The sequence below is a fragment of the Caretta caretta genome, chromosome 25, assembly GCF_965140235.1.
Source record: "Caretta caretta isolate rCarCar2 chromosome 25, rCarCar1.hap1, whole genome shotgun sequence".
Taxonomy (NCBI): Eukaryota; Metazoa; Chordata; order Testudines; family Cheloniidae; genus Caretta; species Caretta caretta.
In genome coordinates this window covers 15974076-15994265 of record NC_134230.1, presented here as the reverse complement: position 1 = coordinate 15994265, position 20190 = coordinate 15974076, and the positions used below count along the sequence as shown (strand labels likewise).

The 20190-nt window shown below is 48.7% G+C and overlaps 1 protein-coding gene across 1 annotated transcript in view; it reads right to left on the bottom strand.

The window, feature by feature from the left end:
* The window catches only part of LOC125627091 (calcium/calmodulin-dependent protein kinase type IV), a 45912-nt gene extending 28183 nt beyond the window's left edge, over window positions 1–17729 (bottom strand). The window contains exons 1-2 of the mRNA XM_048830874.2: window positions 16554–17729; window positions 32–110 (exon numbers count right to left, since the gene is read on the bottom strand). Coding sequence (XP_048686831.2) covers window positions 32–110; window positions 16554–16651 — 177 coding nt within the window. The 5' untranslated portion in view covers window positions 16652–17729. The remainder of the gene's footprint in view (window positions 1–31; window positions 111–16553) is intronic.
* Window positions 17730–20190: the final 2461 nt, after the last annotated feature.

The window sequence follows — 20190 nt, the reverse complement described above, 5'->3', positions numbered from 1 at the left end:
AATCATTGAGGATGGCGTCCCAGGTACTTACCGTCTTCTTCAGGATTTTGGCTGCATACTGCATGTGGGTTCCTTTCTCTTCACAGCTGTACACCACAGAAGTGGCACCCCTACAGAAAAAGGAGAGGTCAACCGTGTTACCAGCCCTCCGGACAAAAAAGCCACGGCCATTCAGAGACAACCTGCAAAGGGGGGCTGGTGCACTTTTCAACGTTTCTTTGCGATGGATAAAGAAGGCAGAAAGGAGACTGAAGGGTGGTTTGCTGCTTGCTTGTGAAGTTCGAGATTCAGGTCTTGGCCAGCCTGGAAGATGGTCCTTGTCTATACAAGGGCTAAGGTGCTCACGCCGGCTTTCCAGCTCCATCACATACACCCAGTCTCTGCTTCTAACACACCTCCTTTTGAGGGCCGCTTGTGACTGTGCTGAGGTTGCCTTTTCCAGATCCCAGAGCTGGACTGTGGGGCAGGCAAAGCGGAGACTGGACAACCCCTCCCTGGGGGTGACACTCCAGCTGGGGCAGGACTTTTCTGAGCACTCTGCGGATGCCCACGCAGTGCAGACCTGAGCTCTGTGGCTCAGAGTCATGCACCTCCCTATGGAGTCACGGTGCCTTGATTTAAGGCACGTCTAGTCACCTTGGGCACATGTGGGAGGCAGTGATGTCTAGTGGACAAAGCACTGGAGTGGGGCACAGGAGATCTGGGTTCTGTTCCTGGCTCTGCTTCTGGGTGACCATGGGCATGTTACTTCCCTCTATGTGCCTCAACTTCCCCATCTTTAAAATGGGGGTATGATACTGAGCTCCTTTGTCAAGCGCTCGGAGATCTACAGATGAGACGTGCTATGTAGAGCTAGGTATTGTGGGTGTACGCTCACTACTGCAAGGGCACCACCTGGGCCCTCTGTGGCAGGGGCTGGGATGCTCTCTCACCACGCTACCCCCGTGGACTTTTCACAGCTGCAGCTCGTGCTACGTGGGCGTCTCACTGTCAGCTCTGAGGGCACCGTCACGGAGCACTTGGGACCTGCTGCTCGTTCTGCTGCTGTCGTGCAGCCCGAGGGGGATGCAGAGACTGTGAGCTTTGATTGCACCAGGATCAGCGTGCTCAGCTGTGCGAGGGGCTTACATTTCCCCCCTGAATCGATTCCGGCTTTCCTTGGTAAAACCATTTTAATTAAAAATGGAATATTGAGGCAGTTTAAATCCTTAAGCTGCTTTTAAGACAGAAAGAAGCATCCCCTCCCCCCACACCCCAGTAAGTGAACCAGCTGCAAGCAGAGGCCTAAGAAGAGATTACATCCTTGTGGGGAGCGGAACGAGAGGCTCGCAAGAGTGTGCGGCACGTGGGTTCTCTGAACAAGCCTCCAGGGCCACAAGCTCCCCCCAACCCCCCCACTTTCCCTTGGCACCGGGATGCTAATGCCAGCATGGTGCTGACAATGCACATGACATCCAGCATGCAAGATCCCATAGCCCAGCCCATAGGTGGGTGTGATCATTCCCATTTTACAGATGGGGACACTGAGGCACAGAGCATTCTTATTAGCAACCTGCACCTCAAGTCACACAGCCATCCAGGCGCACGGCTGGGACTAGACACAGGTCTCCTGACTCCCCGGCTAGTGCTTGGAGCCCAGGAAAGTCTGGGGTTATTTGGATATGTCCCCACGTTGAGCTGGAGGAGACATACCTGCAGTAGGAGCTAGCATGCTACAAATATAGTGGGTGTGCAAGAGTTGGGAGGGGCTAGCTGCCCTGAGTACAATCCTGAGCCACCATTCACACCTCCAGCTGGAAGTGTGGATGTACCCTAGGACTGAGCAGTTGCTGCCTGTCATGATGTGTGTGTTCTTCTTTGCATTAAAGCAGCTTTCATTTAACAGTCACACAGCAATCTGGCCTCCTGGCAGCCACGGCCCGCCACACTCCACTCGCCGCAGGCTGCTTCCCACGACACCGCACATCCCTACATAACAAGACACCTGCTCTGTGCACCGCGTGGGCCTTAGCTGGCTCTCTGCACAGGGCTGTGCCTCACCGCACGGCCAGCAGCCCGGAAGACCGACACGAGGAAGGCTATGCACACCGCAGAGTCTGATCAACCACTTTCCCCAGCCTTGGAGGATCTTTTCAATTCAGCCCCTCTCCTCTTGCAGACATGAACGGTCACCCCAAGGAACAAACCCAAACTCCCCATCTCCCCCTCACAAACAAAGCCAATCAAGCGGGATTGGATCCTGGTCATTAGGCCATTTGCAAAGCCACTTAGTCTTCGGTTGCAGAGAGCAAGCTGTCTCCGGGCCACAGCCGACCTGTTCTCTTCCATCATGTTTTCGCAAAGGGGGTGAACGGGCTCTGCTGAACTGTGACTTCAAACTATCCAGCCCCTAAGGTGAGGAGGGGCGGCACCCCCTAAGGTTCAGAGCCCCGGCACCTCTGGGCTCGCTGCATCTGTTACGAATGTAAAAATATTGCTTGAGCCCTGGCACTGCTTTCCTTACAAGGAGGCAGCAGTCGTAACCCAGTGCTGTCTGTGTCAGAAGAAAGAGAGAGGCTGCATCCCAGCGCCCGGGCTGTTTGGAAAGGCTAAAGTTTATATAACGGGGTTTGCCTGGGGACTCATTTGTCAAAAGGCAACTGTCTCTCAACATCCCCTCACCCTCCAAATTGGAACAGGCTCAGTCCGTCACCCTCCAACCCCACACCTGGCCCACACCTCTTCTACCAGGGGCATAGCTACAGTGGGGCAGTTGCACCAGGGCCCACAAGGTTATGGGGGCCCAATCAGAGTGGGCACTGGGTGAGAGCAGGGCCTGTTGGTCCCCAGTGGCAGGGGTGGCTGGGATGGGGGGGCCCTTCCGTCCAGGGCAACCCTGGGCACGAGCAGCCAGCACGGATGTATGGAGAAGGTGTGGGGGGAAACAGCAGCACCAGGGAATGCGCGAGGGGTGGGGGCAGAGATGGAAGATGTGGCCCCTCAGAGGTGGAGGGAAGCCAGGAAGGGGCCAAGGTGTGGGAGATCTGGATTGCGGCTGTGGGGGAACCAGGCCACAGCTGAGGGTCCAGAGATGTACAGCAGACTGGACTGGGGCTGTGGGGAAGCTCAAAGGGAGTGGATTTCGTAATGGGGAAGGGGGTCCCTAAATTATTTTTGTATCAGGGCCCTCTGGGGCCTTGGCAGGCCACTGTCTTCTACTGACACTGTAAGCTCCAAGGCAGGGCCGCCAGGACACTGACTTCAGCTGGAGTGTGGGGGGTGCTCAGACATCTGGAAACCAGAGCCCGCGGTGTCTCCCTTGCTTGTGGAGTACCTCGTGCTACAAGCAAACCCTGAGCCCTAATTACCCACCATTCAGATAATGCAGAGTAACATTTTCAAGATTTAGGAGCATTTAGGAGTCCAAGTGCTTGTCTACACTGGCAAGTTGTTTCAGATTGAGACAGTGTGTGCATTAAAACGGCAATAGCTCTTCCTGAATACCTCCGTGTGTAGACACACTTATTCCTGCTCAGCTTAATCCACTTCCAACTAGGTCCTGATCTGCATCTTTAGACACCTAAATACCTTTAAAAATGTGGCCCTTAGGCACTTTTGAAAATGGGACTTAGGATCCTAAGTCTCTTAGATGCTTTTGGAAATGTGGCCTCCTTGCCTACATTCTAAATTGCATCAGTTTAACTAAAAGTGTTATTTCAAACTAGTATAAAACCCTGGATGGACACCCTCAATGTCGTTTACACTTGGCTTATGTCCACTGTGATGAACTCCATTTTGAATGAATCGAAATGGATACAAGCCAGGTTTAAATCACATTAAGCGTCCACACAAGGTTTTGAACTGGATTAACTAAATCAGTTTAAAATCATATCTTCCAGTTAAATCCATGCAACTTTGTGTTTAGGCCAGGCCCAAAGCACCTCTTAGGGTTTGTCTCCACGCAGAAGTTGCATGGCTTTAACGAGATGATGTAATTAAAGCACACTCCTAGTGTGGACTAATTATGCTGGTGTAAAGGCGCTTATAGCAGATGTTTCATAGCTGCCTCGAATTTAAGGCCAAAAGGGACCAACAGAGCAGAGCACAGCCCATCACATGTCATGTTGAGCCCAATGACGGCAGTTAATCCAACGCGTTTTAGTCCCCAGGAGACCACACTGTTACACGACTCAGGCAGAGAACAGGAGGGACCGAGGTGCACCAATGCCCCTGCAATGGCAGGGAATTGATTAGGTGAGACATGCCCAGATGATCCCAGCAGGAAATCCACTCCCATGCAGAGGAAGGCAAAACCCCCCAAGGTCCCGTAATTGATACTGGTATAGGACACCTTTATATCCGTATAACCCATCCGCAGAGGGGCATACCGATAAAATTACATTGATAAAAAAAAAATAACCTCCCTTCCTGTCATAGTTCTACTGGCACAAAAACCTGTGTATTAAACTGCAGGGAGAGCGAACATACAGAGGCTTGCATCAGTTTGCAAACCAGGCCAGGCTCTAAGCTCTTCAGGCCCAGCGCACTACAGAAATAATAACTAAATCGTAAAGAGGATTATCAGGGAGGACTAGCCCTTGGTCATTCCCACCCATCCCCTCTTTTGCACCTTCACCACTTACACAGCAGCCAGGAGTGGGTCTCGTCATTCCGAGACCAGGAGTCAGATGGCTTCTGCGCCGTGAAAGACACGCCCGCCATCCTTTAAGCAGGAAGAGATGCCAGGCAAGCAGCTTTGCAGACAAGTCCTCTTCCCGGGAGTCCCACCTGGAGCCCCTCCAATGGGGCTCCTTGGGGTGGTTGTGCTTTGCTGGGAGGCCACCCTAATCGCCGGGGGAGGGAGTGAATGTGAAGAGGCCGAGCAGGGTCAGGAAGGATAGGGAGCGACAGCACGTGCCAGAGTGATGAGGGCGGGGGGAAGCCACATGGATTGAGCTGTGCCTCTGGGACTGATGTGGGTTATTTTTCCATGTCAGCAAGGCGGGTGAGGGCAGTGGCCGCCGCGTAACAAGCTCTGCTGTATCTTTAAGCCAACTCTGTCTCTGACACCTGGGCTCTGGTCTGGGTGTGCTGGGCTTCTGGGAAGGGCAGCAAACACTGTCACCCATAGTGTTTGCACACATGGATTCAGGCTCACAGCAGGCGTATGAGGCAGATAACTGCTGCTATTCCCATTGTACAGGGAAAACAGAGGTGACTTGCCCAAGGACACCTAGTATTGCGAGTAGCAGAGCTGCGAATAGAACCCAGGAGTCCTGATTCCACCTCCCCTCCAAGGCCAGGAACAGCACCCAGGGGTCTTGACTCCCTGTCACCTGCTCTAACCACTAGACCCCCAAAATGCTTTTCCAGTTTTCTGAGGATCAGCAAAATGGTCCAGGAAAGGTACCAGTGTATAAAGTTAAGCCACTTCAAGTTACTAAAGAGGAATCATTACGTTTAAAATCCCCCGCAGTCTCAGTCAGTTGCCAGTAATTTTTAGATCTAGTTCACAACATCTCCTAACCCCTGGACAGCGAAATCCACTATTGCTTAAGCCACCATGGCACGACCCTGCAATTTCATCTTTGATGCAGGTTAATTCCCGCTCTGAGCAATCGAACACATTTTATTACTCTTTGACTTTCTTGTCCTGGGGGATCAAGTGTCAGTTCTGATTCTTTGCCCCAAACCCCCCTTTTCAGCTGTGTACACAAAGGTGTGTATTTATTCCTCCCATTGCACAGATGGTTGCGCAGTGAGTCAGTGGCAGAGCTAGGAACAGAACCCAGGCATCCTGAATCTATCGCCACCCGTGCAAAGTCTGAATCCAAAACCAGACTTCGATGTGTCTCATCCAGCTGCCGTTCAAGGTGAACGTTCTGCATGGCTACTTTAGAGCCCAAATCCTGCATTTAGTATAATCATTCAAAAATAATCAGCTCGAAGTTTAAGAGATGCTCAGTTTTGCGTGTCAATGTACACGCAAGAGCCTCTTACCCTTTGTGTTTTCTAATAACATTATCAGTGGCAGTGGCAGGATTTAGACAAATTAGCTACCCCCAGTCAGTCTGTATCGCTGACCCAGTCTCTGAGCTTCCAGAAGAGTCATCTTCTACTTCTACTTGAAGCTCTGAATAAATATCCGTAATCAACCTTGACTGTGAATGGATATATAATTGTGTTTGTTTTACAGATGACTGGAAAATGTGTAACGACGGAATTTGTTGAAAAAAGACTGGATTTGCTTCTAATGCGAGTGTACACTTTATCTAGGGTGACCAGATGTCCCGATTTTATAGGGACAGTCCCGATTTTTGGGTCTTTTTCTTATATAGGCTCCTATTACCACCCACCCCCCTGTCCCGATTTTTCACATTTGCTGTCTGGTCATCCTAACTTTATCCAATATAATCGTTTATGGAGGAGGAGCCAAAGACTATAGGCTGAGTTTTGGCCTGGCTATTGTGAGATGCTCCTGGGTCCAGGGCATTCCAGGGCCATCCTACCAGTGCAGAGGGCTCCCCTGGCTGGTGTGCTGCGGGCTCTATGCACACCCTGCTCTCAGCCCCTAGCTGAGGGACTGGATTGGGGGTTGTGACTGGACCAGTGTACTGCCCTGCAGCTGCTCTATTTCCCAGGGGCCAAGGGAAACAAAGCATAAATAAGAGCAGCCTTGAGGCTGCTCTAACTTATTCCCAGGGCCTCCATAACCCCAGAATACAGTGAGCACAAAGATGGCTGAAAGCCATCCCTGCCCCAAGAGCAGGTCCAAAATAACTGCAAATCAGGCCTCATACATGAAGGGATGGCCACACCTCCAGCCTGGTTGGCCCCCCCTCCCCTTTGTTAGGTCCTTCCCATCTAACATGCAAGCAAAGCACTCTATTCACCCCATTCATGCACAGATGTAATTGAAGAGGTTCCCTGCACCTTTTCTCACCTGGGGGCACTTCTGGGTTTGTCATGTTGTACTCAATGCTGATCGAGAATACAGCTGCAATTGCTCATCTTACATCACTGAGATGTAGATATTTTAATTTTATACTTATATGACACTGAAAGCAGGATAAAAATCCACATTTCCCCCACCAATAATCAAACCAACATATATGGGATTTAAGACCCCAATCCTGCAAGTCACATCAGGTAGACCCGGGACCCAGTTAGATCAGATTTCAGACTCAGGGCCTATCTTTTGTTCTTCACTGCAATATCCTTCAGCAATTAATTTTTACAGGGAATAAACTATTACCTCACTCCCTAGTTGGCCATTTTTTGTTCAATCCAGTCTGTCTTTAGAACTGATTTGTGCAATATTCTAAAGCCCTCCTCCCCTGCGCCTGATAAATATCACTTGTCTGTGCTCATTTGTCTGATAATGGCCTTGAAACCCCGCTTTATGGATTCGCCCCCACCCCTCCTTTAAGCTGAGTGCTGTGATTCACTGTTTGATTAGAAGAAACTATTGGCTACAAATCAGTCTGCGGAAGGCGTTCTGCTCGGTCACTTTCAATGCACCAGAGGCAGCATGGTACTAAGTGACAAATGCACGTGGAGAATGGTTTTCTATCACCTCTGATTACACACACTACTTGGCGTTTCAAGTTGTGAAAGGAAAAAAAAAGAGAGCGAAGCGAAGGACTGACAAGTACAGATGGGGGGGGGTGTTGGGAAGGAACAAAATTAATTTGATTGAAATCTGGATGTTTCAATTGCACCCACTTTTGAATAGCCCCCCCTCCCCCGTTGCTATTTCTCTCTAGTGGCTGCACTGGTATGTGCAGGCGAGGAGGTGACAAAGCCGGCTCAGCGCCCCGGATTTGCCGTGGCGGAGTGGGCCGAAGAAAGCTTCCATTGCTAGATAAATAAAACATCCTTGATTGTAAGTTCTTTGGGAGTAGAGGCAGATTTTTGGTTCTGTGTCCGTGCAGCCCACTGTGCAACGGCTGGGAGCTCCTTGGTGCTGTCACAACACAAAGAAACACATCATGGTAAAATAAAAACAAAGGCTGGAGCAGGCTATCAATATCCCACTCTTACAAAGGCCGGTGTTACAAATGCTTTAATGAAATCAAAGGACACTATCGGAAGGCTCTCAGATACTGCAGAGTTGAGTGTGATATAAGGACAGTCACAGAACACAACAGATCTTCTTAGTTGTGCTGTTGTTTCAAAGCAGCGATACGCAGATCTCAGAGATTCAGGAGCCAAACCAGCCATCAGCGTTACCCCAAAGAGCCACAGGAGTGTGAATTCAGTGTTTCATTGTCTATCGTACGATATATTCGTGTTTAAACAGGATGGCAGGGGAAATATACAATTCTATACACACACAATTCTCACAGCAAAATGACTAAGCATTATTATTTTATCACCTACAATTGGTTAATAACATAGTGCAAGCATCCTGATGGGTTAATAACTTAGCTTCGTTAGTCATTAAATCACACAGCATTTTATTATCATATGCTGCAAAGAGCGGCAGGAGGCACTTGCCGCTCGTGAGCCGCAGTCTGCATATCCCTGGTTTATAGGAACAGAACCTGGGTCTGCTGCGCACTCCAGCGAGCAGCTCTAGTGAGAACGACCCAGGTACGACTGGGAGGATTGTACATCCACTTTGCGCTGGGGGGAACAACTGTGTGTGTGAGGGGCAGCCTGATGGAGGACTGGGCCCTGGACCTGGCTTGTTGGGCCAAATCCTGAGACTGTGCTGAGCCCAGGCAACAACTCCCACGGACTCCGCTGAGAGCGGTAGCTTCTCAACACATGGTCCGGGCTCTTTTCCCCTCCTCTCTCATCCCTGATGAGTTGTCACCAAACCTCTCTATCTGCCCCCCTGCAGAAGGCAGAACACGTGTTTGGGGGGAATTAACCCCTTGACTGCCACTTCGGCAACCCACCTCTGTATGCCTGAGTCCTCTCGTAATCCATAAAACCCCCTGAGAATACCCCTTGCCAGTGCACAGTTGATGTCAAGACTCTGCATCAGTCCTGCTCCCAGCTCCTCGTATGGGGGCTGTGTTGGGAATATGTATGGAGTGCAAAGCCCTACAGATGTTCTCTGCTTCCCACAGGGGCCCCCGGGAAACAACATAAGTTACAGCAGCCCTGAGACTGCTCTAATTTACACCAGGGCCTGTATGTTGCAAGAATACAGGAAACACAAAAGTATCTGAAAGCCCCCGTAATCTCCCAACTCTACCTTCCAAGCACAGGAATGGAGTAACTGGGAATGGACTCCCAGTCTTTGACAAGAAGGGTAACTGACTCATGGAATGGAATCTCCATTGCGGCCAGCTATAGCCTTGTCTGTTATTATGATCCTTGAAGAGCCCTTGGAACTTAATGCAGATGGATTTTCAACTTCAAGTATTAGCTTCACATGATCTGCCAGAGAGTAAAACAACCTCCCAAAGTCTATAGAAATTAAATTTAAACTCAGTTCCCTTGGAACTCATTCATCCTGACTGCTGTGCTATTTTTCTCGGACAACGCATTAATAAAATCCACACGTCTGCGGTATTAATATCTGGCGACACAAAGCCAAGAGCTAACAGACACTCCACTTGTTCTTTACCTCTGGTTTTTACTGGCAACCTGGGGCTTTTCCTCTGCCCTGCCAGGGTTTCTCATTAATACAGCATTCAAGCTGGGCAAAAGTTTTCAACCAAAACTTTTTGGGGGGCAAAAAATGCAGATTTGGGTCGACTGAAATACATCATGAATTCATGTAGAATTTGCTGAATTGTTTTGGTCAGGAAACAAACAAAATTCTGAAGAAATCAAAATGTTTTGTTTTAATATTTTCAAAAGGGAATGAGTTGATTTGTCAATATCCATTTTACTTTTAGAAAACATTTTAAAAAGCTCAAAATCTACACAAAACATTTAGTTTGACTGGAAACTTTTTTGTTGTTGTGGCTTTTTGCCTGGCTGAAAATTTTTAAAAAATTCATTTTGGATCATCCTGAAATGATTTGGTGGACTCGATGACCTCCTGAGGTCTCTTCCAATCCTAATCTTCTATGATTTTCCCTCCAATTTTGCCGAACTGCCAGTGAACCGAAAAACCAGCTATTTGCACAGTTCTGTCTAGCAGGGCATCTGATCTGTGCTGCAGTTAAGAGCTTTGTTAGTGTTTCTATTAGAGCCTGGGTCCTGTCCTGCTCCCAGGGAAGTCAACGGAATGGAATTTCTACCACAGCGATGGAATGGGGTCAAGCAGGGAAATCCGTCAGGATTTAGGCCCAGCAAAGCACTGAACGTAGCTACCTGCTAAATCAAGAGCAGCTGGAGACAACGGGGGCACTCTGCAAACCCTCATTCACGTGGGGGCAAAACTGATGCCCCATGCACACGGCCAGTGCAAAACCCATGCAACATCGATACCCTATTCTGAAGGCTTAAGTGGGGCTTGAAGGCTGCACGTCTTATACTGGCCCTGTGCATGGAGGGGGGAGGGGGGGAGTGAATCACACCCATCACCAGTCCAGTGGCGAACTTCCCATTGATTTCAGTAGTGCAGGATTGGGCCTTAAATCAATGGGTTTAGTCACGTGAGTAAAGGCTACTTGTGTGTGTGAAAGACTGCTGGCTCACGCTCCGGATATTGAAGAGCTATGAGTGCAAAAAAAAAAGGAAAGAAATAGCTGAGCTTTTGTTCCAGTGACACGAAAGTATTTTGTCTGTGGCTGTGCAGAGCGCTGTTGTCTAAGGGCCTGATCCAAAGTCACTGGTGTCAGTGGGTGTTGACACCAAAAGGTGTTGGATCAGGCCTTAACATAGCCTGGTACCTTTGTGGATGGGCAGGGATATGAACTGAAACCCGACTGAGCTATTTCATTTCCAGTTCTCTACAGATGCCATTCTCAGGTATGTCTACGGTCCCCGTGACCATAATATCAGAGCACCTCACAACCTGCCAATGCATTTACCCTCACAGCCCCCCGGGAGGCAGGGCCATGCTAATATCCCCATTTTACATATGGGAAACTGAGGTTGGGGGCGGTTAAGTGATTTGCCCAAGGTCACACAGAGAGTATGTGGCGGAGCAGGGAATTAAATTCAGGTCTTCTAAAGCTGAAGTTAGGTGCCCTAATCAGTTCACAATCCTACCTCAGGTTTCAGAGGAACAGCCGTGTTAGTCTGTATTCGCAAAAAGAAAAGGAGTACTTGTGGCACCTTAGAGTTCCTGCCCCTTTCTACTCCTTGCACATTTCTTGAGCCTCTTGAGCTCTCATAGCTGATAGCTGAGTAAAGCAAACAGATTTAAAAGCTCTTCTGTACTTGTGGCCATGATAGGGTTCAACAGGTCACAAAGAAGAAAAAAGAATCAGCTTTTAAAAAGAGTCCCTAATTAAGGATTTACACACACAGGCTCAGTTATGTTTGTTGCACAGATCAGGATAAAAATATAAGGGCTTTAAAACATTCCTAAACTGTTATTGGAACAGCCCTATCGCCAATCTTAACGCATGTTTTAAACCTCTCCAATCTCGCCTCCACTACAAGAAAGAATTTTCTTTGTGCATTTGCAGATTTTTCATTTTTATTTTGGGTTGTTTAATAATGAACGGTAAGCATTGAAAGGGAAACTCACGAAGCAAGCAAGCTAGCTGGTTAAAAATACAAAGATTCCTTCCCTAAAAAGCCCTTGGAGATTGCTCATTGTTTTAATCAAACAACAAAGAAGAATTAATTCCCAAGAGAAGCCACTGGGATGACAGCAAAGTCTGACTTCCACCACCCGCTGACAGAAAGTTGTCTTCAATAGACCTGGTCACATTTTCCCTTGGAAGTTTTTTCACCTCGAAATCTTGGGGGGGGGGGGGGGGGGATGGATTTTTGAAATATTTTGTTCCAAAATTGTGGGTTTTTCTGACCGTTTTCCAACTGGCAAAAGTTGGACATGTTCATGGAACCAAGTCCAGTTTTCCAACCAGCACTAAGCTGAAGGCTCCTAAATTTGGTCCTGAATTTACCTCGTAGCATCCAGTTATTGTAGATCCAGCCGCGGCCCAAAATCTCTCATTGTTTCTTCCCATGACCCAAATCCCACAATCCTCTGCAAGCACAAAGGACCATGGAATATATGGTGCATCAAGGGATGAATTTTTTGGCCATTTTGTGGCGCATGGACCAAAAACAATAGGTGGAGAGCTACCGTTGTGGAGATGTTTCAGAGTAACAGCCGTGTTAGTCTGTATTCGCAAAAAGAAAAGGAGGACTTGTGGCACCTTAGAGACTAACCAATTTATTTGAGCATGAGCTTCCGTGAGCTACAGCTCGCTTCATCAGATGCATACTGCAGAAGACATACATTAATGTCTTCTGCAGTATCCACAGTATGCATCCGATGAAGTGAGCTGTAGCTCACGAAAGCTCATGCTCAAATAAATTGGTTAGTCTCTAAGATGCCACAAGTCCTCCTTTTCTTTTTGTTGTGGAGATATGAGATATGGTCCATTCTCATAGGATATGTCTACACGGCAATTAAACACCCGCTTCTGGCCCATGTCAGCTGACTCAGGCTTGTAGGGCTTGGGCTGTGGGTCTATAAAATTGCAGTGTAGACATTCAGGCTAGGGCAGGAGCCTAGGCTCTGGGACCCTCTCCCATCGCAGGATTTCGGAGCTCCAGCTCTAGCCTGAGCCCGAATGTCTACACTGCAATTTTATAGCCCCACAGCCCAAGCCCCTTGAGCCTAAGTCAGCTGACCCGGGCCAGCTGCCGGCGTTTTATTGCAGTGTGGAAATACCCAGAGAGTCTCATTTCGTTACACAACCCTAACCATAGCAGAGTTGTCTAAGGGTCTCAGCAAGGGTGACCTGAGCCCTGCTCTGGATTGTAATGGTCTCATCTTGAGAGACCCAGAGTGTTTGCTAACCCTACTGAGGCAATGAGGATTGTGGGTGCTCAGCACGTCTCTGGATCAGACCTTGACTATACAGCCTTGGCCCAAGAGACTGGAGCCTTAGTCTGCTCTCTTCCCCCATCCGTAGAAAGTTCTGACCCCCAGGTAGATGTACAGGGCTCTGTAAGCACGGAGGGCCTGGTGCTCAGTGGTGTCAGGGATTCATAACCTCCTCTGACATCAGCATGCGAGTGCGTTAGGGAATCAGGCCCTGAGGATTGTTCTTAACCAATGGGAGCTGCAACAGCTAGACACAGCAGGGTACAGTGTTGCCACCCCCAAACATGCAAAAATTGCAAGCCCAGCCCTCCAGCCTCATGTATTTGGCTTACAAATTATGAGGGGAAAAAATCCTCTTTAGGATAATGATGATGTTTATGGTGCATTTATTCTATTTCTTTATTTACTTCTGTTGCAGTAGCGTCCAGGAGCCCCATTCATGGACCAGAACCTCCCTGCACTAGGTGCTGTGCAAACACGAACCAGAAAGATGGCCCCAAGATTGTACGTTTGTCTTCTGGGTTCTGAGCCTTTAAGTTTCATGTTTACAAGCTTTTCTCTGCAGCCATGAGGGCTAGAAGCTTGTTTTGTTTAAATGGAAGCTGAGATTCTCACTTAATCACCTGACTCCAGGAGCTGGCGCTTTTGGAAAAGCACCAAATATTGCAAGACTCATGATAAAATCAAGAGAGTCTGCAACACGTATTAAATTAAGGGTAGGTTTTTCATTTTACCTTTGCATTTCCTGCCTATGCTTCCATCAGACTTTTATGTTATATGGATATCTGCAATGCAAATAACTTACAATCGACTTCTAGAGCTGGTCCAGAAGGCTGAGACCACAGGAGGGCTTCAACATTCCAGCTCCAAACTCTCCTGAACTTTAAGGGGTACTTCCAATCTGAACCAAGCTCCAGATCTGGGTTTTGCAAATTGCCCATTTCTTTGTAAGGGCCCAAACCAAGGGCCTGCTATTGGTCAGCAGGAGTCTTTCCACTGACTTCAGTGGGATCTGGGTCAGAAAAACTCTGTGTCTACTAACTTACACAACCACACCGGTCTCTCCCATCACTCTGTCTTCTCACCCTCTGCCCCGCCCCCTTCGTTCCATCTGTCTATTGAGTCACCTAGAACCTGATCTAAAGCCCACTGAAGTAAAGGGGAGCCTTTCCATTGACATCAAAGAGTCCTTTGCATATTGAGAGCTCTCTGGGGCAGAGACTATCTATGGTTTGCACAGGGCCTAGCATCGCAGAGCCTGAATCCCTGACTGCGCGGCCCCCTTATGCGCTACTGCAATGCAAATCAGAAATAATAAGAATAAGTGACCCTCGCTGGAGAAAACTATTGCTCAAAAAGACACATTCTAGGGTTTGAAGCGCAACATTTGGCTTACTTTAAAATCTCATTTTTCTCCAACATAGAGACGAGTCTGGAAATTTCACCCCTGGCCTGGTTTAGCGCAAGTCCCGACATACACACAGCGGGGCACGTGCCCTGCCCATTATGAAAGCACAGGTCCACGTAGGACCGATCAGAAGTAAGTCGCATGTCTGTTCACCGAATGAGCTCTCCACATCCGCTGAGTCATTAGCTTTATCGTCCAGACTGACAAGACAGCCAGTTAGCATCAGTTGCGATGGTGGACAAAAGCCCGGTAGGAGTTGGACTGAGACACATCACGCTCATTGCACATCAGCCCCCAAGGCCTGGACAGGAGTAACCACTTTTACAGAACTTCCTTTGCAAAATGGGGCAGATTCAAATCCGAAGCTCTGGTCCTTGTTATCAGTTCCTGAACTATCTGGTGCTTAAGGAAATAGAACGGCCACACTGGGTCAGGACAATGGCCCATCTAACCCAGTATCCCGACTTCTGACAGTGGCCAGTGCCAGACGCTTCAAAGGGAATGAACAGACCAGGGCAATTTCAAATGATCCATCCCTTGTCATCCAGCCCCAGCATCTGGCAGTCAGAGGCTTAGGGACACCAAGAGCATGGATGGCATCCCTGACTATCTTGGCTAATAGCCATTCATGGACCTATCCTCCATGAACTTATCTAGTTCTTTTTTGAACCCAGTTATAGTTTTGGCCGTCACAACATCTCCCGGCAAGGAGTTCCACAGGTTGACTGTGTGTTGTGTGAAAAAAATACTTCTTTGTGTTTGTTTCAGACCTGCTGCCTGTTAATTTCATTGGGTGACCCCTGGTTCTTGTGGTATGTGAAGGGGTAAATAACACTTCCTCATTCACTTTCTCCACCCCATTCATGATTTTATAGACCTCTCTCATATCCCCCTTTGTCGTCTCTTTTCCATGCTGAACAGTCCCAGTCTTATTAATCTCTCCTCATATAGAAGCTATTCCATGCCCTTAATTATTTTTGTTGCTCTTCTCTGTATCTTTTCCAATTCCAATATATATTTTTTGAGATGGGTGACCAGAACTGCACGCAGTATTCAAGGTGTGGCCATACCATGGATTTATATAGTGGTGTTATGGTATTTACTGTTTTATTATCTATCCCTTTCCTAATGATTTGTGGAAGGAGAAAAAGAGAGCCTGAATGCAGCCATCTTGGTTAACTTAGAGACAAAGCAAGGGGAGAGGGGACTTGTGCAAGTAAGAATGACTGCAAGAGATGCTGGGTTTTTTGTTTTTTTTAAATAAGCAGAATATATACAAAAACCCATGTGTAAACAGAAACGAACCATTGATGTATGTAACGGGAGAGTATAAATACTTGTCTTTAAACTGCTTGCTTTTGAAGATCTGCCTAAGGACGGGGGACCCCCTGTCCGACCGCAGTCTTCCCTTGCATTTGCTCGTAATAATGTGTCCCTGACTTGTTGCTGACAAACGCGGAGTGAGGACTTGTTTTCTTCCACAGGTTCCCGACACTCTGTTGGCTTTTTTGACGGCTGCTGCACAGTGAGTGGATGTTTTCAGAGAACTCGCCACCATGACTCCAAGATCTCTTTCTTGAGTGATTGCAGCTCATTTAGACCCCATCATTTTGTATGTAGAGTTGGGATTCTGTTTTCCAGTGCGCATTACACTGCATTTATCAACACTGAATTTAATCCTGCATTTTGTTGCCCCGTCACCCAGTTTTGTGAGATCCCTTTGTCACTCTTCGCAGTCAGCTTTGGACTTACAAAATTACTCAAGTTAGTTATCGTCTGCAAACTTTGCCACCTCCCTGTTTACCCCTTTTTATAGAGAGGAGGCACTGCTCCGCCTGGTGAATCGTGGTAGAGCTCATTTCTTGATATGCCTAAATCACTCCTGGGCCAGAAGAAGGGGTGAGAGGGGGAATAATCTGAACATAAATCAAGAGCCATTGAAGCCACTCTACCCTTTACAGGATCAGGCGCCGGAGAAGGAAAGGCCCAGTCCTATAAACCCTGAACCGAACTGCCCCATCACCTACCAGATATAATCCTGGTTCTGGGGTTGGTTTGCATGACCTAATGAAAACAAATTCGCCCCTCTCTCCCATCCATTGGGAGACCCTCTCCACATTTCACTCCAGGCTCTTGATCTGCCCATCACGTGCACTTGAGCCCCAACTCCAAGAGGCACCGTTATGAGCAAGAAACGCAAAGCCCACACACGCGATGAATCAAATCCCGATAACCTCAAACCGTTACCTTCCCAGTTCCAGGCCCATGGTGTAGAAGTCCTCCAGGGCAGTGTTGCGGTGGGACCCGTCAATCCAGTACTCCGCTCCGGGTTTGGAGGTAGGCATGTTTAGGGGCCGCAGAAAGGAATTTCCTGCTGGACGCGGGACAGAGATTGGAATATTGCCGTGACTTCCCACCCTCCCCACCTATTCCAGTGTCAAACATGCAGATGGACTAAAAAGCAGTTCTCAGGATTCTCTGGTGGAATAAAATTATATCCGCAAATCTCTGTCCTGACAGACCTGCACACTGGGCTTAGTCAGATTGATTCCTCCCTCCTGTGGTTTTCATGATGCCTCTGCACACCCCTTATTTTTTCTGCCCCTCCATGTCTTTTCAATGCCCAAAGCTGATTTTCATAGACTCTGCCAGCAACGCTCCCTCCATGCACATAAGGAGAGACAGCAAATAGTCCTGCACATTGAGGATGGTCACTTCAGGAGATTTGTGTCTTGGTATTTTTCTCAGGAGATGGCAGAAATCAAGACATCAGTGGTGTCCTCTATTTCTGGAACATGCTTCCTTCTGCCGGTGGCTTGCATCATCCTGAATCCTTTCAGCTAGTTGCTCTTTGTAACTTGATTAATATTCATTTTGATTTCATTACTGAACATAACCGCAGAGAAGGAATCGCTGCATATTGAAGCATCTGTCCCTGATTCAACGTTTGCTCTTTAAAGTTCCAAACATTTTGGGTTAGTTGGCAAGAAAGATACCCCCGCCTCTGATTGCACCTTCACTTCTGTTCTACTACGGTTCTGCTTCTTTGACCCAGTACTCAAGGCCCATGTTGCAAATTGCCCCAAACTGCCTGGGCCATCCCAGAGCAACTCCCAGATTTGCAATCTTGGAAGATTTCCGATATGTGCTGATCCGCTGATATTTGCAGCTAGTGATCCCAGCCCTCTTGGCTATGGAAAATCCCAGGATTTCACGTTTCAGATTCCTCCCTCGTCCGCAAAGGGAAGGCTAGGGAGACGCAGGCAGTTTTGCATCTGTGCAAGCAATTCAGCACGGCATTCAAAAATCAGCGCATGGGTTTCTCTCTTGCTGTGTCATTCTTGTGGGGCTCGAGGAAGGCATAACACCACGCCCGGCAGCTGCAGCATACAAGTGACCTTTATGAGAAACACCAACGATTTCTAGCCCCTCCTTTCTAAGTGGCTCTCCTGTGCCACCAAATGGCTCTTTGCTCTCACTGCAATCTCCTGCCCAGCACAAAAAACCCTGCCTGACAGCTGGTTCCTTAAATAACCCCAGTCATTTTACCCAGTGCCTTCATATTAATAGTATATATGATAGGAACAAATAGAGACATCCCCACCTCCAAGATTTGAGCCCCATGATGAGTTTACGGAGGCTGGGGGAAAGGAAGGATTCTTATGCCACATTTACAGATAATACCTAGCTCTGATTCAGCACTTTTCATCAATCTCTTGCTCTTTATGCAACCAAATAATATGTAGAAACCACACAACCACACAGGCACAGTCCCAATAACCATGTTCATTAGCTACACATCCGTGGTCTAGCTGCATACACATACGGCTGCTCAGGCTGGTTTGTAAAGCACAGAACACAGTGGGCACCACACGAGGGCTCACACACTATTTAAAGGGGGATTTCTAATTCCTCTACACTGTAAAAACTGAGGTTCAGGGAGCTTAAGGGTGAGTTTTGCAAAAGCACTCAGGATTAATCAACCTCTGCACCCGCTGAAGTCAGTGATAAAAGCCTCATTGGTTGCAATGGGAGGAGAGCTAGGCCTTCTGAAAGCCCCCAGCCCCTGTGAGCTGTCCCAGGGTCTCAAGATGTGGCGGAGTCAGGAATTAAACAAAGATCTGTAGCTACCTGCATGGAACTTGGAGAGAGGAGCCCAGGTTGCAGGAGGGAAGTGTTTGGAAGAGGTACCAAGAGGCCAGTCTGTGTGCACAGGGCTAGCATGCTAGCTGCAGTGTCTCAGCAAATAGTCCTCTTACTAAACAGCCAGCTGAGTTGCCAAGCATGGAGTCCTTTTATGTTCTGACCGCGCAGGCCGTGCCTCAAACAAGACCAAATGCATCCTTGGCTGGTGCCCTAAGCACAAAACTGTCCTTCCAATCCAGTCCCAACCCCACCCAGCTGGGCTGTGACTTTCACCCAGCCAATAGCCAAGCACCCCTAGGATGGGCAGGCTTGGCTTGTAAATGGGTCCTGGGCTTAGCCGGAGGGCGATGGAGACTTTAAGGCCTGATGCTGAGGGGAGCTGAGCCCCTTGACTTTCAGATGCTCAGCAAATCTTGGATCCAGGCCAAATTTATCCATCAACACACTGAGTTCTCCAGGAGAAGTGTCCACGTAGAGGGAGCACGGGTTCTAGTGATTAGAGCACCGGCCTGGATGTCAAGGAATCTGGGTTCTATGCCTGACTCTGACATCTACTTGCTCTGTGACCTCAAGCAAGTTACAGTGCCTCTCTGTGCCTCAGTTTCCCCACCTGCAATAGGCTAATAACACCTCCCTGTCTCACAGGGGTGTTGTGGGGATCTGCAATCTATGTGGGGGATGGGCGCTGGAGAAGTGAAAGATGATCACCTAATGGTGCTCATGGCTGTGAGGACGACTGTCGCAAGGGCACTGGGAATGGAGCTGAGATTAAACCAATTCAGCAATTTGGCCCTGCCCTATAACCTGAGGCTAGACACCTAAATGTCCCATGGGGAGTGAGGGAGCCCTGGATCCTCTGAGACATTTAACCTGAGACCAGACAAAGCCCTGTGTTGGGAGGGAGGGGACAGATTGTGTGACAGATCTTTACCTTCTCTAATGTCAGTGATTCAGGGCTAGATCAGCTATGTGGGATCCTCTCCCCTGGGGAAACCGTGGAGCAGCCAGACGAGATTCCAGTTCAGATCTCACCTCTCCTGCAGCACACAAGCTGGGTGGGATCCCAGCCCAGTGCACCACACAGCTGGTAAGCAGGATGAGCCCTAGGATTCCCTTGAGCACTAGGCCGGAGTGCTAGATAACTCACTCCTGGCACAGCTTAGAACTAAGTGTCTGCTAATTTAAGGGCCTGGGTAGTGCAGGCTTTTGCTGCCTTTGGCAAGCCATGCGAAAGGGGAGAACAAGCTGTTTCTCTCATGCGGAGCATTATGAAGCGCTGCTGAGCTCACTTCCCCGGTGTGCTTGTCCTGGGGGTGGCACAGCTCCCCCTTCTGCTCCGGTGTGGCACTACCAGTGTTCCCTGCCTCAGTTTCCTTCCCTGAGGGGGGTCTCCTCAGCTTTCCCCACACAGCGATTCCCAGCGATTTCCCCAGCTTCCCCCAGCGATTCTCCTCAGCTTTCCCCACACAGGTCAGCTCTGGAGATGTGGTTGGCCTTCCAGCCAAGTTGCAAACAAACTTAACCCCTTCCAGGGTTACAAATATCCAACTAAAGAGTCATGGCAAACAAAAAGATTCTTCCCCCCTTCATGGGCTTCTCAGCCACCCTCTGGGCTCCATTATCAGGCCCTGTCTGAGCTACTTTTGAGTCTTTCCCCTGCTCGGGTCTACAGCGCTAAGCCCCCTGGCTGGTTCCCTTGGAGAACGCTCTCAGCCCCTACTGGGCTCTGTTCCTTGCA